The 24624-nt window shown below is 45.2% G+C and overlaps 1 protein-coding gene across 3 annotated transcripts in view; it reads left to right on the forward strand.

Annotated features, from left to right (window-relative positions):
- LOC115659419 (zinc finger protein 850-like) overlaps nucleotides 1-18678 on the forward strand; it is a 64956-nt gene extending 46278 nt beyond the window's left edge. For 2 of the 3 annotated variants that reach the window (XM_030579503.1, XM_030579505.1), the window contains 3 exons: nucleotides 5340-5342; nucleotides 14055-15789; nucleotides 16042-18678. In XM_030579503.1, coding sequence (XP_030435363.1) covers nucleotides 5340-5342; nucleotides 14055-15789; nucleotides 16042-16201 — 1898 coding nt within the window. In that variant the 3' untranslated portion in view covers nucleotides 16202-18678. The remainder of the gene's footprint in view (nucleotides 1-5339; nucleotides 5343-14054; nucleotides 15790-16041) is intronic. The other variant, XM_030579504.1, reaches the window with a different exon arrangement.
- The last annotated feature ends 5946 nt before the right edge of the window (nucleotides 18679-24624 follow it).

The following is a 24624-nucleotide window of genomic DNA, read 5'->3' on the forward strand; positions in this document are numbered from 1 at the left end:
ACTGAAACCCTATCCCCTCACCCTTTCCCCCCCTCCTTGGCTATTAGCAGGGAAAATTCCTGCTGTCCAAATGCTAAAAATCTCAGCGCCATTAAAGACACCTCCCCGTAGGAATGGGCAGCTGTTTCCCTTCCCCTCGCATGGCTAACTGCAAGGGAAGGATTTCTTTTAAGCCGCAGGAAAGCATCACTGTAGGAATGGTCATCTCTGTCCTCTTAATAAAATACATTAATTTTTACCAGGTGACCATGAACGATATCACTCTCCTGAGGATTACAGACAGAGAAAAAGAAATTATGCTTCTTGAATGCCAGGAATCCCCGGGACCATACGCAGCTAGGCTTTGTCATGCAATGATACCCAATTACATGCTCCAGGCATGGCGTGGTAAAGTTTCGTACCATGGTGGACGGAATAAGGCTGCCCTGCCCAGAAACCTTCTGAAAAGGCTTTTGGGGTACCTCCAGGAGTGCTTCATAGAGATGTCCCTGGAGGATTTCCGTTCCATCCCCAGACATGTTAACAGACTTTTCCAGTAACTTTAATGCCAGCTAATGCATGCAAGCCCTCATGGCAAATCAATCATTAAAAAACCCTTGCTTTTAAACTATGTTTTATATTTACAAAGGTACACTCACCAGAGGTCGCTTCCATGGCTTCACTGTCTGTGCTAGTGGCTTGTGAGGGCTGGGAGTTTAATTCTGTCTGGGTCACGAAAAGCTCCTGGCTGTTGGGGAGAATGGAATGCTGTGTGCTTTCAGCAAGGTCTTCCTCCTCGTAATCTTCCCCCTCCGCTGAATCCTCAGCCATGGGTGAGATTATTACCCCCACCTCGGAATCCACAGACAAGGGAGGCCTTGTCATGGCGCAGCCCCCTAAAATTGTCTGCAGCTCAGCGTAGAAGCGGCATGTTTTTGGCCCAGATCTGGATCTGCCATTTGCTGCTTTGGTTTTATGGTACGCTTGTCTGAGCTCCTTCACTTGAACTCTGCACTGCACTGAGTCCCTGGTATGGCCTCTCTGCCTCATGGCTTTAGAAATTTTTTCAAAAGATTTTTCATTTCGTCTACTGGAACGCAGTTCTGATAGCACAGAATCTTCTCCCCATACAGCGATCAGATCCAATAACTCCTGTGTGGTCCACGCTGGAGCTCTTTTCCTATTCTCAGGAGACTGCATTGTTACCTGTGCTGCTGAGAGCTCCACGCTGGCCAAACAGGAAATGCAATTCAAAAGTTCCCGGGGCTTTTCCTGTATACCTGGCCAGTGCAGTAGAGTTCATTTACCTGTCCAGAGCGGCCATTGGTGCACTGTGGGATACCTCCCGGAGGCCAATAACTTCGATTTCCGTCCACACTAACCCTAAATCGATTTAGTAATATCGATTTTAGGGTTACTCCTCTCGTTGAGCAGGAGTACAGAAATCGATTTTAAGAGCCCTTAAAATCGATTTAAAGTGCCTTGTAGTGTGGATGGGTACAGCGTTAAATCGATTTAACGCTGTTTAAATCAATTTAACGCTGTAGTGTGGACCAGGCCTGGCTATAATAAACCACCCAGAAGTGTATTTAACTCAGCTTAAGGCAAAGATCCAAACTAAAGGCAATAATATGTCTAATAATGTGTTCTTCCCCACTGGTCAGGCCTTAGCACACATGTCCAGCCCAGAGAGCTGTGATCCGCTTTTCATGAGACACACTGGCAATGTCGCCTCTGTAATGGATAACACCCTGTGGCTGCTCTTCTCTTACAGAGCCCCGGGCTTTTGTCTCTTTTCAGAATTGGAGTGGTTCACTGATTTCGGCTCAGCCCTGAGGGTTCCCTATTCAGAGTCTTTTCTTGGAGTTTGTGACAGAGTGCTGGGAATCAGCAACTGAACCAGTGCTCTCATCATTGTTTAACCCATTAGGCCCTGGGCAGGGCTTGATTAAGAGAGGAGCTCCTCATTACCAAATCAGACTGGGGCAGTGAAGCAAATGATCTAATTAACCCAGTAACAAGGAGATTGGATAAAAGAGCCTAGAGAGGAAGTACAAGGGAGGGAGAAGCAGGAGAGAAAGAGAAAACCAAGGCTAGTAGGGCCTGAAAAAAGAAACTTGTATGGAAGGAGTTGTCTTTCCCCTCCCCACTCCTTTGGACAACATGTAGTGAAGCTGGATAACACTGTGACCATTTCTATACTACAAAATGTTGCCAGTGCAAGTTGTGTCAGCGTACAGCTGCTTCATTTAGTACATGGTACATATGTGATCCTTTTCCCCCCCTCTGCACGTAATCACTAGGAGAGCATGCATCAGTGCACATGGGTAGATATCCCAGTGAGCAACCTTCCACCATCAGCACACTATATTTTGGGTAGTTTTGGCAAGGCATGGTGGGGCAGAAACGAGTCGCACAGGTGTGACCAGGAGCAAGAGGTCAACGTCCTGTAATGCAATGTTCTCCATCCCATATCGTCATATCAACTCTATCCCATAATTTTGTGCTTACTTTTAATTTCCCATGATCCTGTGCTGGACTTGTTGCTGTCTGCCATCTCTCACAGAAGCATGGAATCTGCATGATTGTTATGAGCATTGCAAGTATAGAATGCACGATTCTCCAGTACTTCCAGAGCTGCAAAAAGGACCGCAGGGAACATGACGATTTCATAGTTGTCAGTTTGCTGTGAGACACAGCACAAAGCAGTTCATGATTGTTAGTGGCATTTATTGCCTGCACAAATTTAGAGCCTTCACCTTCTGCTCTTCCTGCAATGGCCGTCTATGGGTTAACGGCATCTTTTCCCAGTGAAAGAGCCTTAATGTATGTTTATTAGCATTAATCAACAGAATTCGCGCACCAAGCATCTAATGCTTACCACTCCCAATAAAGCAGGCAGACTTTTCCTGATGGCCGGTCAGGACTGGATTTCACTTAGGGCTTCAGCTGCTGCACGGTATGCTCCAGGCACCTCTGACACCACCCACACGGCAGCTGCTGCCATAACCCAGCACTCCGGTACAGAGTCTAAGCACTCTAAGCTGCCCGTCTCCACCACGGCACCATCGACAGTGCTAAAGGAGACAGCACCGACAACTGCTCTGATTACAGTGCCACAGCCCAATGCTGCTTGCACAATAGCACCAGCACATAGACGACAGCTGCTCAGCATGCCTTATTGCTGATGCAGTTGGCACCTCACTCTACGCCACAGGCTCTCAGCGCTGCACTACTTTCTGCATCAGAAGGATCTTTTGGGGAACCTGCCCCCCCCCCCGCCAGCAGGCAGAGCCACCCATAACACAAGGCCTTTAAGGGCTGCAGGGCCCTGACCTGCAGCTCTAAAGCCCCTTTTGGAATGCGGCCCTGCAAGCAAGGGCTGGAGGACTCAGGAGGAGCAGGGGCAGCCGTGTAGCCCACTGCAGTTACATGCAAGCTCTGTGACCAGCCACCGCATGAACTGACAATAGAGAGGCTACAGCAAAAATAACCATCAGCTTCCCAGCCAGAGCTGTAACATCCTGCCCTGGTCCAAACCCCAACCAGTATGAATTTATTAAACAGTTAACCTCTCCCTTGGTGTGGAGAGGAAATGCAACAAGCCTGTGTTCAATCAAGCTGAGATTTTTTTCCCCAGTCACTTTGCTTAAAGGCACACTGGGTTTAAATTAAAACATAAAATGAGTTTATTAACTACAAAAGATAGATTTTAAGTGATTATAAGGGATAGCAAACAGATCAAAGCAGCTTACCTAGTAAATAAACAAAAAAGCAAACTAAGCTTAACATACTAGATAGATTGGATATAAATTAGGGAGTTTCTCACCGTAAGATGGTACAAGCAGGCTTGCAGACTCTTAAGGTACAAATTGTGTTTCCTTTGCAGCTTGGAATCCCCAGATTTTCATACACAGGCTAGAAATCCCTTTAGCCTGGGTCCAGCACTTCCCCCACTTCGGTCTTTGTTCCTCAGGTGTTTTCAGCAGTCTTCTTGTGTTGGGAGTGAAGAACAACCAAGGATGTCACTCCCTGCCTTATATAGTTTAAGCATAGAGCGGGAACCCTTTCTTCCAAAACCAGTTCCCAGACCAGTGTGTGGAAAAATACAAACCTTCCAAGATGGAGTCCAGAGGCCTGGTCACATACCCTTGCATACATTGGTGAGTCATAGCAGACATTACTTACAGGCCGTCTGGAATTTTACAGGAAAGTTAAGTTCTTCCACTGTCCATTACCTTTGTTGATGAACCATTAACACTGTCTGGCTTCTTCAGTGTTGTGCCTGAAATGCTAGTTGTGGGTGTTATCCAGACTAAGTGTAACACCAACAGACCCTGATTGTCAGCAGCTGGGATTGAACTGAGGACCTCTGGAGTTTACTGCATAAGCTGTTAGCTAAGGTTGAAGAGCAAACTCATTAATCTTACTCTCTAAGTGGTCTCGGTGCCACTAGCTGGGACAGAACACCACACACAGGAGGTGTGTGGGTTACCTAAGCACATTTGAAATACAGATACATAGTCAATATTCATAACTTTAGACACAAAAATCATACATACATACAAATAGGATAATCATATTCAGCAAATCATAACTTTTCCAATGACTCCTCACATGACCCTGCTTGCACAAAATGCAAGAAACAGATGAGATCATGCAAAGAGTGCGATCTGCAGCTAAGAGACACAGAGGAAACTTGCTAGAAAGGCTGCAGGAGGAGAATCACTTGCTCCAGGAGGTGCACCAGCTAAAGAGGGATGTGGAAGCAATGAAGCACATGGGCAGGTAGAGGCACAGCTTTTAGGTCTTGCTGTGGGTTGAAGCAAGGTTTTTGAAAGGGAGGGGCATATGGGATGGGAATAGGGATGAAGCCCCTGTGAGGCAAAGGAGAGAACCCTAATTAGTTATGTGCTGCACCTGGGAGGTGATTAACTGATTGTCTGCTGGCCAGAGGAGGGGGAGCTAGGTGGAGGGGGGGAGTTGCGTAGAGGACAGAAGTGGGCAGAGCTGGAACTGGAATATTTTCTGACCCTAAAATGAAGTCACTTTCAAGCCTAGTAGGGAGGGAGAATGGATTCAAAGCTGAAAAGAAAAATAAAGTAGAAGCAGATGCAAAAAAGCAAAGCTGAGGAAGGAACTAACCTGAACTGTTATAACTAAGATCCCTCGCCAAAGCAATGAGAGCAGATGATGTTAACCCTGTGAAAGTAGCTGACTGGGTTACAAAAAGCTGAGGGGATATAGTAAGAGCAAGGAGGTTGCAAGATGGGGATCTTGTAGCTCAATGTAAAAACAGCAGATCAACAAACTGCTAAAAACTGCAATGCTAGGGAAAGTTAAGTTGCCAGCTACAAAAGTAGGTACCTGGAGTGAAGAAGGGGATGTATAGTGTGACGTTGCACCCCATAATGCTTTATGGAAATATGCTTGTGAAAGTAAATATGACATAACTGGAATATGTTTTATGCTAGATATGCCATGTAACATATCCCTGCAAAGGTTATGATCTACTGGGTATATTCATCCTATTTGTATGCATGTATCATTTTTGTATTTGAAGTTCTGAATACTGGCTATGTACTTGTTTAATTTTAAGTAGCCTCAGTGAAGCAGTTGGTCAGCTTCCTGAGAAAAGACTATTCTCAGTAACTTCCCAATCAAGAAACACTTAAGCTAACAATGAACTTGGAAACGCCAATCCACGTCTGAGCTTTCCTGAGAATGTGGCCTGGCTGGTAAGAAATTCAGTCATGCATGGACATGTGACTTGCCCATGTGACTCCAAAACTGCATCTTGGAGCTGGATTCTGGATAGGAGAGAGGAGCGGGTCTCCGCCCATAAGAGAAAGTCTATTTAAGCCCCTGGGAGGCCCCTCCATTAGGTCTTCATCTGGCCGAAGAGATAGCTTCTTCATCCCCAAAGGATACCTGAAAGAAACTGGAACAAAGGAGTGTGGACAACAGGAACAACAGGGGTGTGAGTGATTGCTGGACCCAGACTAGAAGGAAGCTATTCTGTAAAAGGAACTTACTGGAACATCTCTGAGGGTGAGATTTCATCTGTAATCACTTTCTTACTGTATTAGGTTTAGACTTGTGCGTTTTATTTTATTTTGCTTGGTAATTCACTTTGTTCTGTTATTACTTGGAACCACTTAAATTCTACTTTTTGTATTTAATAAAATCATGTTTTTCTTATTAATTAACCCAGAGAATGTAGTAATACCGGGGGGGGGGGAGGAACAGCTGTGCATGTCTCTCTATCAGTGTTATAGAGGGCAAACAATTTGAGTTCATCCTGTATAAGCTTTATACAGGGTAAAATGAATTTATTTGGGATTTCGACCCCCACCGAGAGCTGGACATCTGAGTGTTGGAGACAGGAACATTCCTTAAGGTGTTTTCAGTTAAGCCTGCAGCTGTTGGGGGACATGGTTCAGACCTGGGTCAGTGTTGCAGCAGGCTAGCTTGTCTGGCTCAAACAAGTCAGGGTTCTGAAGTCCCAAGCTGCCAGGGAAAACAGGCTTAGAGGTAGTTCCAGCACATCAGTTGACAATTCCCACGGTTTTCTGTGATCCAACCCGTCACATATAGGGTACCATTGGAACTGAGCAGTGATGAAAGAAGTAAAAGTATACGAGAGGATAGAGTGTTAGGATGTCAGCAACTGTCATTGGGTTCGGGGGCAATACACACCAATGGGGGGATGTGTCACCACTAACCCTGCAACCATGGGTGCCTCACAATGCTTTGCTGCTGTAGCTCCCAACCTAGGCTGTTGAGAATTAGCCTACCAGCATATAGGTCATACGCTGAGTGTGTGTGCACTAGACAGCCCTAGTTCAGCAGCTCTGACCCCAGCAGCCTGTCTACAGCCTCACATCCCCTCTCTGGTTCCCACCAGCCTTGGTTGCAATGATGAAAGTACCCAATAAATGTGAGGATTGCTGGGAATTCAATAGATGAACTGTAGCACAACCTCTTAGAACTCCACATGCCGTTTGAGTTAAAATGTGGGTGCAGAAGGTAAAGCAAAAGTTAAATTCAGTCAAAACTTTTAGTCTTGGGAAAATTAGTTCTTCTTCAAGTGCTGTCTCTGGGGTGCTCCACTCTAGGTGTCAGTGCATCCCAGCACTGTTGATCGGAGATTTTCGGTAGCAGTGCCTGGCTGGGACACAGGCACTCAGTTGGTATCTCCCGTCTCGTTGGAATCTTCCTGAGCGCCTGTGTCCTGCACCTCCCTCAGTTCCTTCTCAACTTTCCCCGGATGAAGACGGGACTCAGGGCAGTGCTGCTTCTCTTCCCTGGTCTCTGTAGGAAAAATTAACAAAGAATACAGAAATACTTATTAGTTACATCCCAGTTGTTTCCCTTCCTTTAGTATAGTTACATAGTTACTTAGTTAAAAAAAACAAAAAAACTTTTTTGCTTCAGACTTGTCTCCCACTGAGACACTACCCTGCCATTTCTAATTCACAATGCCAGGGGCTTCAGGATTCAAAAAGTGTGTTTCCTGTCAGGACTCCATGTCACGGTCAGATGGGCACTCACATTGTGTGAAGTGCCTTGGGGAAACCCACACCCCCGCAAAGTGCACAAGCCTCAAGTCAAGGGCTCGGCGCGACAGAGACCTGCAGCTTAAATTGCTTCTGATGGAAAAATCCCTGCAGCCACTTTTGGAGACAGGGAAAGTTAAACCCACTCCCACACACTCCCCAGCCAGATCTGAACCAGTTGGGAGTGTTGCTTCATCCTCTCGGGAGCAGAGGCAAGAAGCAGCAGTCTCACAGGAGAGACTCTGCCAAGGGTAAGGGGTATCCCACAAGATCCTTACCCTCTGTGCTGACAGTGCCACAGGCAGGTGCCTCAGCCCTTTCTGAAGCCTCAACAAACCGCAGAGGCAGGAACCCGACCTCCTGTACTGGGAAAGTTTCCGCAACACCGACCCCCTCCACGCGAAAAATAGCCGCGGTGCCGACTACGCCCTCTGCCCCAGTGCCGGGAAGAACGTTGGCACTAAGCTTGCCTCCTGTCCCAGTATCAGCAGCGGACCCCCTGCAGGGCACCTCCAGCAGACCCGTGGCACTGCTGACACTTCCGCTTTCACTTGCTAATGCGCTAGAGCACAGTCCAGGCTCAGCACAGCCCAGGGAACAGGAGCAATAGTTCCTCACTCAGTGTGACCTCTCAGTGCCACCTGAGCCTAACTCTCCGCTCCTGGCAACACGGGGCTCACTCTTCGAACCGTCTTTCTCATCATTTCTGACATCTGTAAAGCGGCTACATGGCCCTCTGAACACGTTTGCCAAACACTATGCTATCACGCAAGACACCACGGCAGACGCCATAGTAGGCCATACAGTACTCTCTACAGTACTCACTGGCGGATCTCCAGAGTCCTACTGACCATAGTGGGAACTGCTACACATTCACCTAGAGTGGAGCACCCACAAGGACAGCCCTCGAAGAAGAAGAAGGGGAAGTGACTCACCTTGCAGTAACTAAAGTTCTTCAAGATGTGTGTCCCTGTGGGTGCTCCACTCCCCACCCTCCTTCCCTCTACTTTGCAGTACTAGTATAATCACTCCACGGTAGAGAAGGAACTGAGGGGGATGCGGGACGCAGGCGCTCAGGAAGATTCCAACAAGACGGGAGATACCAACTGTGTGCCTGCATCCTGACCAGGCACTGCTTCCGAAAATCTCCGATCAACAGCACCAGGACGCACCGACACCTAGAGTGGAGCACCCACAGGGACAGGCATCTCGAAGAACTTCAGTTACTGCAAGGTGAGTAACTTCCCCTTATGGATGGAAGTCACATGTTCAAATGTGGATTTAGATTTATTTTATATATTTAAGGAAAGAAAAGTGACAGTAGGTATTAAAAATGAAGTGTACCAGTATATAGATGACAACTGGAGTCAGTTTTGTCAAATATATACAGATGGGTCTGAACAAGAAAAAACAGAAGCACCAGGGACAATATGTTGTGTATCAAAATTTGGAATTAGTGAATCTAAAAGAATGTCTGATTATGTGGCTGTCATTGCAGCCAAACTAATAGTAATAATGCTAGCATTAAATTGGATCTGGGATATATGTCCAACAGCGGTAGTCTTTTATTTTATTTTTTTGGACTCAGTCTGAGGCCTTATGGTGATAAAAAAAGGGTGTCTCAGTATGCCGAAGTGATTTAATCAGTGAAATTATATGTCTCAGAACAGAGTACAGATGGGGACACATGTAGCATTAGCTTGGATCCCAGAGCATATTGGAATAACAGGAATGACGTGGTAGATAAATTAGCTAAAAACACTGTAAGAAATGAAAGCTCTGAGACCTACATGCCGCCCCAAGATTCAGATCCTGAGCAGGAAAGTACACGGCTATTTTTAGTGCCGCAGTGTGAGCCCTGTGAGCCCGAGTCTGCAGACCCAGGCTCAGGCTCCCTGTCGGGTTTTATTTCTGCAGCGTAGACGTACTCGAGGACACCCCCCTCAGTCAGCTCAAACAGCCTTTTATGCCCCAAACTCCCCAGTCTCCTTAAACAGGTAACACCAGTCACTGCTCTTACCAAAGGGGGACAAAGTGTCAAACACTGGATATCTGCACAATCAGTCTTGGAATTTGACATTAATCACCCCCCACTGATAGCAGATTCCACAGGAAACCCATCTCCTCCTCCCCCCTGCCCGCCATGACCCAGGAACACACAAAGACATGACACATTGATACAAAGGTGTGTGAATACTTTATGGGCTGATATAATATGGCCTATCTCAGTATAATACTTAGTAACGTTTTCATGCTTTCAAGGGCTAGTTCAAGTATACAGGTAAAATTCATAACATTCCAGTTCAGGAAGGGTAGGTGGCAGCATATCTGGTTTCCCATCTCTCACTCCAAAGTGTGGTGGATGTAGAGATATCTACGCCTGCTTTTAGGCCACAGGCATCACAACTTTGGCCCATCTTTGGCTCAGCTCTCAAGTGGGACATGGTAGGGAGGCCTTGGCCTTCCCTCTGCACCAGGTTCCAGCCCTGGACCCTGTGGGAATAAACAGTAGCTAACTCCTCCATGCAGAGGATGTGAGTCTGCCACTCTGAGCTACTTCCTACCTCTCTTCTCTTTCAGCTTGTGGCATGCTCCCTTAGAGTCCAAACAATCTGGAACTGAACAGAGCTCAGATGAGCAGAGCCCGTCAGGACCCACTGGTTCTCAGGAAAGGGCAGGGTTTGGTGAAGGCACTGCAGTTGGGACTCACCAGCATCGTGGTTCCCTACCAAGTTCAACTTTCCATGTGGCATGTCTGAAGGACCTGGCTTCCCTCCAGCCTATTCACTCTACCCCATTTCCTCACTGCTGTTGGCTGGGCCGCAGGTTCTTCCCTACCAGTACCGTGCTGTTATCTTGGGTGTGGGGGCCTGAGGGCCAAGTTTGGGGTCAGGAGGGAAAGAGATGGCAAGGAGGCCTTCCTGTCCCTTCCAAACCTTGGGCAGGCTGATATAATATATACCTGGGTTGTCTTCTTTCTTCTGGGTTGCCGGACCTCAGAATCAATCTCCCACACCTGTGTTACCACCTTGGCGGCGCCTTGCCATCAGGCCAGAAGCTTGGATTTCAATGTCAGCAGCAGAAGTATCACTCAGTCTCCAGGTTGGAGCTCTCAGAGACAGGCCTTGCTTTTGACCTGCTCCTGGTTGTGTTGTGCCTTCTCCAGGTTTTGCCTCGCAAGTGCCCCCAGGGTCTTCAGTTTCTTTCTTGGCTGTATAACATACTGCGCTACATTGGTTGTTCTGGAGTTCTGCCCTTCCCATGTCTCATGGAGGAGATCCGAGATTCCCCTTGATTGTTTCTCTTTGTGTAATTGGCTCAGTGGTTTGTGCATTGGCCTGCTAAACACAGGGTTGTGAGTTCAATCCTTGAGGGGGCCATTGAGGGATCTGGGGCAAAAATCAGTACTTGGTCCTGCTAGTGAAGGCAGGGGGCTGGACTCAATGACCTTTCAAGGTCCCTCCCAGTTCTAGGAGAGAGGTATATCTCCTATTATTATAGATGGGGAGAAACCTGTGGGTGCCTGGGACACCTCACGGGGTGAGCAGGACAGGTGGGATGGTCCCAGTGTCACATATCAGTGGATTGAACTATCACAACTCTTTAATGTTTTGTTAAACTGTTCCACCAGACTGTCAGTTTGGTGGTGGTATACTGACATCTTCCAGGATTTGACCCATATCAAGTCGTACAATTAGTTCACTAAAGGTATGTCTACACTACCCACCAGATCGGCCGGTAGCAATCGATCCAGCAGGGGTTGATTTATTGCATCTAGTCTAGACGCGATAAGTCAACCCCCAGCGCTCTCCCGTTGACCTCTGTACTCCACTGCCGCAAGAGGCGCAGGAGGAGTCGACAGGGGAGCAGCAGCAGTCGACTCACCACGGTGAAGACACCACGATAAGGCAATCTAAGTACATTGACTTCAGCCACATTATTCACATAGCTGAAGTTGCATAACTTAGCTTGATATCCTCCCCCACCCCGCCCCAGTGTAGACCAGGCCTAACTGTGAGATGATGTTTGCCCCTTGCTCTGTCAGTAATTCTTTGCAGATCCCTACTCAGGCAAATACTTTTATGAGCTTACTGGCAATGAAAGCTGCCATTTCTGACCAGAGGGAAATGGCCCAGGGTCTCTGGTAGCACAATCCAGGATCACCAATATATATTAGTACCTGGCTGCAGACGTTTTCAGCGGACCCACCAACTCTATACCTGTCCATAAGAATGTAAGAACAGCCATATTGGGTTAGAGCAATGGTCCATCTATCCCAGTATTCTGTCTTCTGACAGGGTCCAATGCCAGATGCTTCCTTGGAAATGAACACAACAGGGCAATCTTCCAGTGATCCTTCCCCTGTCCCCCAATCCCAGCACCTGCCTGTCAGAGGGACCCCTGCAGAGGGGAATAGTACCAAGGGGGCCTTTGAGAACTTTTTCTGGCTCACCCGCTGGTACTTGGGGCAGGAGGCACAATAGTCCCGTGCCTCTGGGGTGGATGCCCAGCCAGTAGAACTCCATGATCACTGTTGAGTGTCTTCTCTGTCCCCAAGTGCCCCGGCACAGCACTGCATGGGCTAACTGAAGCATCTCCCCTTTGGAAATTCCTGGGTACCAAAGCTGCATTGACCATCCCTGTCTCAGCCTGCTTCATCAACTGATATGCTCTCTCCTCTAGCAATTCAAAATAGGGCCACTATTTCAGCTGCTGCGGGTCTAACACTTTGTCATCCACATGGGTGAGACATTCATAAACCTGACTCAGGGTTGGGTCCTCATTTGCTCTCGCACAGTGTTTATTTGCTAGACATCAGGTGCAGGTTGAAAGGTGGTAGCAGACCCCTACTGCTCCAGTTAAGTTCAGGTGAAAAGTCATTTTCCCATGAGGGTGGTCCTTCTCCTGGATCTTTGGCTTCCAATGGAACCATCTCCTCTTGGCACTTCCTCTTGGCCACCATGGTCAGCTGCTGTCCTCCTTGTTCTTCTAGTCGAGGCTCTAGCCCCTCTGCAGATGCTCCATGACATCCCTGGACATCCTTCCTGAAAAACTTCCAGTCATGCCGAAGTATGACCAGAGAGGCCAGGTCTTTGGCCACTTTGGTCTGCACTGTCTCAGTGTGGTCTTGCATAGTCAGTTGCACCTGTTTAATCGGACTGGGTTGCATGTCCCCGTGGATACACTGGAGGAAGATGATGCATCTAGATTCTCTTCCCAACCCCACCAACCATTCCCTGACTAAAGTCTGGCTGCAGATAGAGTCTCTCAGTCCTTGTACTTTTACTCCATTCACTAGCAAGGAGATTAATGTTTTCCCTGTGCCCCTTTTCTGAGCCGAGTTATCCACTCTCCAGGCCTGCCCATAATTATAGTCCATGAATGGGCAGTCCCACCTGAAATGGCCTGGCTGCTCACATGCAACTAGCCCCCATAGGAGAAAGAGGTTTCACCATTAATTCTCCTGAGTAGGATGGCCCCTTTGGATAAGGTTACTCTGCTTTACTCAGATGTCTCCTGGCTAACTGAAGGTGGGCTTCTGGCACTTCTGTTGGCCGTTGTATCCCCCTCATCACCCTCAGTGAGGTTTGGGTTCAGTGGGACTTGGGGCCCCGGAGGTGCACCAGACTGGCTTTTGGCATTTCAGCTATAGACCCAAGGGACATCAGGTAGTTCTCCACCATGGCAACGGCCTCTTCCAAGGTCTCTGGTTGATGCTCATAGAATCATAGACTATCAGGGTTGGAAGAGACCTCAGGAGGTCCAATCCCCTGCTCAAAGCAGGACCAACACCAACTCATCTTCCACTCAAGAACCCCCCTGGAGTTCAAAAGAGCAGAGCCCTGTGGGGCCTGCTGGTTGTCAGAAAAAGGGGGAGGCGGTTGGAGATGGCACTACCTGTGGGCCTCACCAGCATCATGCTTCCATTCCAGCGCCAACCTTCCAAGTGGCTTTTCAGGAGAAGGAACTGTTTTCCCTTCAGCCTGGTCACTCTCCCGCCTCCTATTTCCCTGGGTTTCTAAGCATCTTTTAACCCGCTCCTCCAGCTGAGGCATGCTTCGCAAGCTGGAGAGACCGAGGCTGCCTGTGCCCAGTAGTGTCCTTTATATCCATCAGGCCAACTATGGGGACTGTATACCCCATCACAGTTAAATACAATAGTATCAAGTTATGCCTGTGTTTATCATATCTGTCTGCCATTACATTGTTCATTCTGCTTGTGTAGTCTAATTCTCCCCCACCCGGTGTGTGTGTTGTCTATATAGATTGTAAGTTCCTCAGGGCATTGGGCAATCTACTACCTTGTTTATACAATGCCTCGAACAATGGGACCCCATTTTTTATTGGCCCTTTGGCACTACTATAATAAACCTGATTAATAATAACTGTCCTGCTGCTCGGATCCCAGGAAGATGGCCTCAGGATGCTTAAAATGAGCTGAAGGTAAAACCATGGAATGGTGACTAGTATCCCACAAATTCAGCTGATCTCTCTTGGTCTTTTTCTCTTATGCAGGGTTTCCAGTTTCTAAACCTGATGTGATCTCTCAGCTGGAACGTGGGGAAGAGCCATGGGTCCCAGATCTCCAGGGCTCTGAGGAAAGGGAGCTCCAGAAAGGTGCTCAGATAGGTGAGGCATCCATTAAACCAACTCAGAAACTGGAACCACGCAGGACATTAGCAGGAAGATGCAAAGAGAAAGTTTCTGGGCACTGTGGAGAGGCAAAAGCCTGTCAGAATCAGCATAGGCCAGAGAAAAGCTTCAGTAGTGGCTCAGACCTTATTCAACATGAAAGAATTAATATGGGAAAGAGACTTTACACGTGCTCTGAGTGTGGGAAAAGCTTTAGTCAGAGCTCAACCCTCATCACACATTACAGAATTCACACTGGAGAGAGGCCGTACACATGCCATGAATGTGGGAAAAGCTTCAGTCACGGCTCAGCCCTTATCACACATCAGAGAATCCACACTGGAGAGATGCCTTACACGTGCCCTGAATGTGGAAAAAGCTTCAATCACAGTTCAAATCTCACCACACATCGGAGAATCCACACAGGAGAGACACTCTACACATGCTCTGAGTGTGGGAGAAATTTCTGTCGGCGTTCAGCCCTTATCACACATCAGAGAATCCACACAGGTTGGACACCCTACTCGTGTACTGAGTGCAAGAAAACCTTCGGTGAGAGTTCAGACCTTATTAGGCATTGCATAATCCACACAGGAGAGAAACCCTACACCTGCTCTGAGTGTGGGAAAAGCTTCAACCAGAGCTCAAACCTGATCACACATTTGAGAATCCACACAGGAGAGAAGCCCTACACATGCTCTGAGTGTGGGAAAAGCTTCTGTCGAAGCTCAAACCTCATCACACATCAGAGAATCCATGTAGGGAAGACACTCTGCTCATGCTCCGAGTGTGGGAAAAGCTTCAGTTGGAGCTCAGCCCTTATTAGTCATCAACGAATCCACAGAGGAGTGACAAACTACACCTGCCCTGAGTGTGGGAAAAGCTTCAACCGGAGCTCACAGCTCATCACACATCGGAGAATCCACACAGGAGAGAAGCCCTACACATGCTCTGAGTGTGGGAAAAGCTTCAGTCGGAACTCAAACCTGATCACACATCAGAGAGTCCACACTGGAGAGACACCTTACACATGCTCTGAGTGTGGGAAAAGCTTCAGTCGGAACTCAAGCCTGATCACACATCAGAGAGTCCACACTGGAGAGACACCTTACACATGCTCTGAGTGTGGGAAAAGCTTCAGTCGGAACTCAAGCCTGATCACACATCAGAGAGTCCACACTGGAGAGACACCTTACACATGCTCTGAGTGTGGGAAAAGCTTCAGTCGGAACTCAAACCTGATCACACATCAGAGACTCCACACAGGAGAGAGACCCTTCACGTGCCCTGAGTGTGGGAAAAGCTTTAGTCAGAGCACAACCCTCATCACACATTACAGAGTTCACACTGGAGAGAGGCCGTACACATGCCCTGAACGTAGGAAAAGCTTCAGTCACGGCTCAGCTCTTATCACACATCAGAGAATCCACACTGGAGAGATGCCTTACACGTGCCCTGAATGTGGAAAAAGCTTCAATCACAGTTCAACTCTCATCAAACATCGGAGAATCCACACAGGAGAGACACTCTACACATGCTCTGAGTGTGGGAAAAGCTTCAGTCGGAACTCAAACCTGATCACACATCAGAGAGTCCACACTGGAGAGACACCTTACACATGCTCTGAGTGTGGGAGAAATTTCTGTTGGCGTTCAGCCCTTATCACACATCAGAGAATCCACACAGGTGAGACACCCTACTCGTGCACTGAGTGCAAGAAATCCTTCGGTGAGAGTTCAGACCTTATTAGGCATTGGATAATCCACACAGGAGAGAAACCCTACACCTGCCCTGAGTGTGGGAAAAGCTTCAATCGGAACTCAAACCTGATCACACATCGGAGAATCCACACAGGAGAGAAGCCCTACACATGCTCTGAGTGTGGGAAAAGCTTCAGTCGGAACTCAAACCTGATCACACATCAGAGACTCCACACAGGAGAGAGACCCTTCACGTGCCCTGAGTGTGGGAAGAGTTTTAGTCAGAGCTCAACTTTTATCAAACATAAGAGAATCCATATAGGCAAGTAATGCCATAAATGCCTTGACCAGGGCTGGCATTCAGTGTGGTGTCTCAGTTCCTTGTGTGCTGCCTGCCTCTATTTTGCACCTCCCCTTTCTTTGGGGGTGATTTTCATGATCCTTTATATCAAGTCCTTTGTCTTTGGGAGTGTCCTGCTCCTGCCAGAAATATCCATCAGCGCCAGCTGAGGGTGATAGGGTTGACCTTGATTAGCTGCACTGAGGTAAGTTACCTGTGCCTTGTCTCCACTGGGATTGTATGTGGAGGTAACTGCTCAGCGTAGCAATCTTCTTGTAACAACAAAAGTACATTTGCAGTGCAGACATAACCTGGATACAGTGGCTGGGTTAGTTTTCCCCTTCACCTGAGCTCAGCTCCATAATTTTTCCTAGTGTAGACAAACCCCGAGGATCACGTTGATACCATTTCCACATTACAATGTGATTGTTATCACTGTGTTCCCCATTGGGGACAGATTGTCTCAATCCTTGTTGTTCTCACCTGGCTCAGGGCTGTGCTGGACAGAAGTATTTTTTCTACCATTTTCCTCAATTAAAATAGATTGAAATAGAACAAAGAGCAGGAGAGGGCTGAAATGTATCATTTCAGCCTCTGTGATACCTAAAGGAGATAGGGTGCGTCAAAGGGATTCCCTCCTTCCCCATCACTGTGACACTCCCCCCTCGCCCCAGCAGCAATAGCTTCTGTGTAAGGCACAATAGTGTTTATTCTCCTTATGTTCTACCCCTGCACCTCCCAATGTGTCACGTGATGCCATGTTCTGTGTGCTCCCTGTTCTTAGGTGTCACAATTTGATCCTAAATCAGACTCACTGGGGCTAGAAATGAAAGTGTCATAGACCTGGATGGGGGATTTGAATGGATCCCAAACACAGAGTAACCATTCTGTGCTTTCATCTCTGTTTCCATCTATTGGCAAAGTTGCTTCTGGGCTTTTTCCTGCTGAGCTGGGATTGTTTGCAGATGGGAAAGTTTTCTGCATTTCCCTCTTGTGATGAAGCTTAAATCTTTTGTACATAACATGACAATACTAATGAGGTGGCACAGAGTGAAGAAAGCTTGAATGGACCAGAGGAGAACACAATGAGAGAATCTGTTTTGATTTATCAGATATAACCTGCTCTGGAAATTCATTTTATATGAAACTGAAGATGTTTTAAAACCCTCTGTGTTGTGAGTTTTTCTCTTTCCTGAAGATGGTTTGGTCTCACAATTAGATATTACCTTTGTTTGACAGAATTTACCTCTGGTTTACTGAGGATTTTGAGACAAATGACCATTTGGTACAACAAAATTTCTTTTATTTGTGGCTGCTCCTCACCCCTCCGCGATGACAGGCAGGAAGTTCTAGTGCAGTTCAGTTACTGGGACAGAATGCTCTAAGTTACTGGGCACGGTACCAAGGAAACAGTAGTGTTTTAAAATTTCTACTCTGCAGTGATGAACAACAGCATACCACAAATTGTGCAACTAACTGAAGTAACTGGACACAAGCACACTTGTTGTGGGTGGAATATAAATGTATAACAAGAGATGTCCAATAGCTAGGCTTAATCAATTTATTAATTAAGGATTATTAGTCAAAGATTAATACATCATAATACAGAAAGGAAGAGTGCCTAGGTTACCAATCCCTCTGGAAGACAGGATTGCAGAGCTCACACTGTCTCAAAGATCCTGTGCTTATCCCTCCTCTAATTGTATCTAACTGAGGGGGAGTTTCACAATTTTCCCCATATCACTTTATCTGATACATCTTTCTTCTCTGTTTTCTGTGACATGTTTTTCATAGACAATGATTGTTACACTTTCTGTGTGAGGGATATGTTGTAATTTTCAACATGGCGTATATTTTACATTTTGACAATTACACACTGAGCAAAAATGGAGAGGCATGTACTCAAGACAAGAATTATAATTTGAATATTCCAAGTGTAGCATTCTCTCTTTTCCTGATATATTTATGCCTACTCCTGAAATGAAAATACTTCGGCTATCTCGTTGTTTAACGTAGATGAAAAAGCATTTTGGAAGATCTTAACATGAGGACAATTCAAGAAAAATATGTGATATTATATATAATGTTAGCAGTGTATATACTATTAATATTGGCGAACACTCTAGAAGTTACAGACTTTCTCTCTCCTAATTCCAACTATATTGTAGTAGCCAGGGATAGCACAACACCAAGAAGCTATTGTATTTAAGTGTATCTTACAGGCTTCTTGTACCTTAGTTTTTGCTAAGCTTGTATTCTCCAGCACAGATACTAACGAGGAGTTTTTACAGAGGTCACAGCATCTACTGTATGGTAATACATAGGGACCTACCAAACTCATGGCCATGAAAAATATGTCACAACCAGTGAAATCTGGGTTTTGCCCATGAAACAGTCTTTTGTTTGCTTTTACCCTGTACGATACAGATTTCACAGCAGGGACCAGTGTTTCTCAAACTGGAGGCCCTGACCCAAAAGGGTGTTGGGGGGGGTCGCAAGGTTATTTTAGGGGGCTCACAGTATTGCCACCCTTACTTCTACATGACCGGAGAGTGGCAGCCGCTGACTAAGGTCCCAGATATGAAGGCAACAGTGTAGAAGAAAGGGTGGCAATACCATAACACGCCATCCTTACTATGCACTGCTGCTGGCAGCAGGGACTCTGCTTTCAGAGCTGGGCCCCGGCCAGCAGCCACCGCTGTCCAGCTGCCCAGCTCTTAAAGGCAGCACCCCTGCCAGCAGCAGCACAGAAGTAAGGATAGCCATACCACAACCCCCCCACAATAACTCTGCGACCTCCCCCACAACTCCTTTTTGGGTCAGGACCCCTACAATTACAACACCCTGAAATTTCTGATTTAAATATCTGAAATCATGAAATTTATGATTTTTAAAATCCTATGACTGTGAAATTGACCAAACTGGGACTGTGAATTTGGTAGAGCCCTAGTAATAGTTACAGAGAATGTAACATGAATATAAATGACTTCAAATATAACATACTTTATAAATTCACTATTGACTACTTTCCTATTTTGGTTATATAATACCATTTTTCTACTTATAGTTGTTACAATAATGAATTATATTTTTATCAGTTATCACACTTTTCACCTTTTACTTTTAAAGAACTGATTTTCCAATATACCTTATCCAGACAAATTAGTAGTTTGTAATAAAACAAATTTACATCCCTGAATAATAGTTCCATGGTAGAAATCAGGTTTTAGTAAGATTCCATTCTTCCATGGTAGCCGTCACTGCAACAGCACTGCCATGATTTCACAAGCTGTATTTTTCCACTTTAGTTTAGCTGAAGAGAATACTGATTCAATTAACTCAATTGCCCAGCTGCAAATCCCTCTGGTCCAGTTTGGTTAGCTAGTGTTATGAAGCATTGTGGGTTTTAATTTAGTTTGGTCATTGCACTGTTATTCAGATGGTTATGGCAATATTGTTTCAGATGATCTGGGAAGTGTATTCCCCAGTTGTCATGGTATAATCCCCCACTCTGAACCTTAGCGTCCAAAAGATGGGGTACCAGCATGAATTCCTCTAAGCTCAATTACCAGCTTAGTACTTGTAGCGCTGCCACCAACCAGGAATTCCAGTGCCTAGTACACGCTGGTCCCCCCAAAACCTTGCCCAGGGACCCCCAAGACCCAGACCCTCTGGATCTTAACACAAGGAAAGTAAACCCTTTCCCTCACCGTTGCCTCTCCCAGGCTTCCCCTCCCTGGGTTACCCTGGAAGATCACTGTGATTCAAACTCCTTGAATCTTAAAACAGAGAGGAAAATGCACCTTCCCCCCTCCTTCTCTTTCCCCCTCCCAGACTCTCCCTGAGAGAGAGAGACAATAATCCTAACACAGAGAGAAAATAACCTTTCTCCCCACCAATTCCCTGGTGGATCCAGACCCAGTCCCCTGGGGTCTCACCAGAATAAAAAAAACAATCAGGTTCTTAAACAAGAAAAGCTTTTAATTAAAGAAGGAAAAACAGTAAAATTATCTTTGTAAATGTAAGATGGAATTTGTTACAGGGTCTTTCAGCTAGAGACACTGGGAATACCCTCCCAGCTTAAGTATACAAGTACAAATTAAAATCCTTTCAGCAAAATACAAATTTGAACTCCTCCCAGCCAAATACATATTTGCAAATAAAGAAAACAAACATAAGCCTAACTCGCCTTATCACCTAGTACTTACTATTTTGAATCTATAAGAACCTGTATCAGGGAGATTGGAGAGAAACCTGGTTGCATGTCTGGTCCCTCTGAGCCCCCAGAGTGAACAACCACCAAACACTAACAGCGCACACAAAAACTGCCCTCCCTCAAGATTTGAAAGTATCCTGTCCCTTGATTGGTCCTCTGGTCAGGTGACAGCCAGGCTCACTGAACTTGTTAACCCTTTACAGGCAAAAGAGATGAAGTACTCCTGTTTTATTAACCCTTAACTATCTGTTTATGACACCAGTCACTGATTTGGAGCTCAGCAAAAAGCTGATTGGATTTGGATCCCAAACCAATTGTGGTCAAAGCTGTGCAAGAGGTTACTGTTGAAGGCATTTTCTTCCAAATCAGGTGCACACTGCCTACTATTTGGGAAGCCCAATCCCTAGCTCCATAGAGATGGAGAAAATGGAAGTGACATTTTTGGATGAGCTCACCCCTTGTAGATGCTGCAAATGTGTATAAAATGAACTCAGTGTTGAATGTGACATAGCTGCAGAATTATACCTGTTTTTAATAAACACCCTACCTTTAATGGGTGACAGGGATTCTAACCCAGGCCTGGATCTAGTCTCTATCTTAGATCTGTACCATGAGATTAAAAAATACTGGGTATGTTTGGGGAAGCTATTCCTCACTAACACTACTGACATTTGATGTGGTTTGGTAAGGATCCTATCACAAAAAGTGTCAAGTTACCTGAACCAAGGCTAAGGATTATACAAGAACTCGGGTAGAAATAGCAGGTACCCAGCAGTTGATTTTCACTGCAGAGATGGAAACTATGATGACCTATGGCCCAGCTAACTATTTATTTTTAGAACACTGCCCCTTAGTTCAGTGGCATTAATTTTGGTCCCAAAGGATGCCGTGATTAAATTGGGAGAAATTGTCCTTTGCTTTTTGCATCCAAAATTTCATGAGGCAAAAAGAGAAACAGTTGATGCCTTCAGAGGACATTTCTTCTCCCTGGATCCCCATCTGACGGCCTTTTTGGACAAGAAGAACTTCCATGCTGTGCATGTGATGATGCTCAGTAAAGGAATGAATGCATCAGACTCCAAATTCAAACTGCAAGATACCAGAATGTTGAGTCCTGATTCTATGCTTTTGTCTCTTAGCTTTGCTCTTGTGTTTTATGCATTTGCATCACCTTTTGCTACTCTGACAGATTAGAAAATGTGAAAATAGAATACAGGTGATTTTCTCACAATGCAAATCTTTCCACCTCATGAGACCTCTTCCACCAACACTTACAGCAGAAGATGGTGGGTATGTCTACACTGCAATGTAACCCCAGCTTAGTGGGATTTGAATCATATGACGCGTGTGAAGAAACCCTGGGTTTGAGTGTCAGCATTGCATTTTAACCTTATGTTAAGACTTTTCTAACCCATGCTGGAACCTAGGGCTCTGGAGTCCACACAACAGACCTGAGTCAACGTAACCATATCCTAATGTCCCCCCCCCCAAAATTGTGGCTGCTTTAGCGTTAGGACCGTGGTGCACTGTGGGAAAACTTTACTGCCCACCATGCATGTTACCAGGAAGCCACTCATTTTACCAAAGGCCTGATCAGTTAGCTCTTTTGCAAACCCAGGGTGTTCTCTCATAGTGTGCTTACAGATTGGTAGTCAGAAGAGAATCGGTTAATGTGAGGGCTGTCGATTAATTGCAGTTAACTCATGCGATTAACTTAAAATATTTTGGATGTTTTTCTACATTTTCATATATATATATATATATATATATATATATAATTCTGTGTTGTAACTGAAATCAAAGTGTATGTTTATTATAAATATTTTCACTGTAAAAATAAAAGAAATAGTATTTTTCAAGTCACCTCATACTAGTACTATAGTGCAACCTCTGTCATGAGACTGCAACTTACAAATGCAGAATTTTTTTTGTTACATAACTGCACTCAAAAACAAAACAATATAAAACTTCAGAGCCTACAAGTCCACTCAGTCCTACTTCTTTTTTAGCCAGTCACTAAGAGACAAACAAGTTTGTTTACATTTGCAGGAGATAATGCTGCCCTCTTCTTGTTTACAATGTCACCAGAAAGTGAGAAAAGGCGTTTGCTTGGCACTTATGTAGCCGGCATTGCAAGGTATTTACTTGCCAGATATGCTAAACAGAAGTCTTAAAAGAGCAACATTCTGAGCAGAAACTACAGAACCCGAACCACCAAAAAAGAAAAACCACCATCTGCTGGTGGCATCTGACTCAGATAATGAAAATGAAGATGCATCAGTCCTTACTGCTTTGGATTGTTATCGAGCAAAACCCATCAGCAGCATGGACCCTGAAATGGCGGTTCAAGCATGAAGGGACATATGAATCTTTAGTGCATCTGGCACATAAGTATCTTGCGATGCCAGCTACAACAGCACCTGTTCTCACTTTCGGGTGACATTGTACACAAGAAGCATTTATCTGCTGCAAACATAAACAAACTTGTTCGTCTGAGCAATTGGCTGAACATGGCGTAGGACTGAGTGAACTTGCAGGCTCTAAAATATAGATTGTTTTATTTTTGAATGCAGTTTTTTTTGTTATATAATTCTACATTTGTAAGTTCACCGTTCATGATAAAGTGATTGCACTACAGTACTTGTATTAGGTGAATTGAAAAATTCCTTCTTTTTTTTACAGTGCAAATATTTGTAATAAAAATATAAAGTGAGCACTGTACTTTGTATTCTGTGTTGTAATTGAAATCAATATATTTGAAAATGTAGAAAACATCCAAAAATATTTAAATAAACATTAATAGAATACAGTTTAACAGTGAAATTAATAGCACAATCAATTTTTTTAATTGCTTGATGGTCCTAATTTTTACACTTCATTTGCCAGAGTTAATGCTCCTTTCTATTTTCCTCAATAGGATTTAACTTCCACTTTTTAAAGGATGCCTTTTTGCCTCTCACTCCTTCTTTTACTTTGTTGTTTAGCCACGGTGACACTTTTTTGGTTCTCTTAAAGGTATACCCCCAATTAAAAAAACATATAAGTTGAGACTCTATTATGGTGTCTTTCAAAAGTTTCCATGCAGGTTGCAGGGATTTCACTTTTTGCATGGTACCTTTTAATTTCTGTTTAACTAACTTCCTCATTTTTGTGTAATTCCCCTTTCTGAAATTAAATGCTACAGTGCTGGGCTGCTGTGGTGTTTTAATTATATTAAGGTCACTATTATCAACCAGTCCAGCTATATTCACCTCTTGGACCAGATCCTGTGCTGCACTTAAGACTAAATCAAGAATTACCTCTCCTCTTGTAGATTCCAGGACTAGCTGCTCCAAGAAGCAGTCATTTAAGGTATCAAAAAATGTTAGCCCGTCCTGAGGTGACCTAGTCAATATGGCAATAGTTGGAATTCCCCATTATTGATTTTTTTTATTTTTATAGCCTCTCATCTCCCTGAGCATTTCACAGTCACTATCACGATCCTGGTCAGGTGGTTGGTAATATATCCCTACTGCTCTATTCGTATTATTAGAGTATGGAATTACTATCCAGAGAGTTTCTATGGTATATTTTGGTTCCTTTTAGATTTTCACTTCATTTGATTCTATGCCTTCTTTTACATATAGAGCCACTCCCCCACCACCACAACCTGTTCTGTCCTTCCGATATACTTTGTACTCTGGTATTATTTTGTCCTATTGCTTATCCTCATTCCACCAAGTTTCTGTGATGCCTATTATATCACTATCCTAATTTAATATGAGGCACTCTAGTTCACCCATCTTATTATTTAGTGTCCTAGCATTTGTAGAGAAGCACTTTAAAAACTTGTCACTTTTCAGCTGTCTGCCATTACATGATGTAATTGACATAGACAAATGAGAGGATTGGGCTAAAAGAAACCTGATAAGGTTCAACAAGGACAAGTGCAGAGTCCTGCACTTAGGACGGAAGAATCCCATTCACTGTTACAGACTAGAGACTGAATGGCCAGAAAGCAGTTCAGCAGAAAAAGACCTAGGGGTTACAGTGGACGAGAAGCTGGATATGAGTCAACAGTGTGCCCTTGTTGCCAAGAAGGCTAACAGCATTTTGGGCTGTATAAGTAGGGGCATTTCCAGCAGATCAAGGGACATGATCATTCCCCTCTATTCGACATTGCTGAGGCCTCATCTGGAGTACTGTGTCTGGTTTTGG

This window comes from Gopherus evgoodei, chromosome 11 (assembly GCF_007399415.2).
Source record: "Gopherus evgoodei ecotype Sinaloan lineage chromosome 11, rGopEvg1_v1.p, whole genome shotgun sequence".
In the NCBI taxonomy this organism is placed as follows: domain Eukaryota; kingdom Metazoa; phylum Chordata; order Testudines; family Testudinidae; genus Gopherus; species Gopherus evgoodei.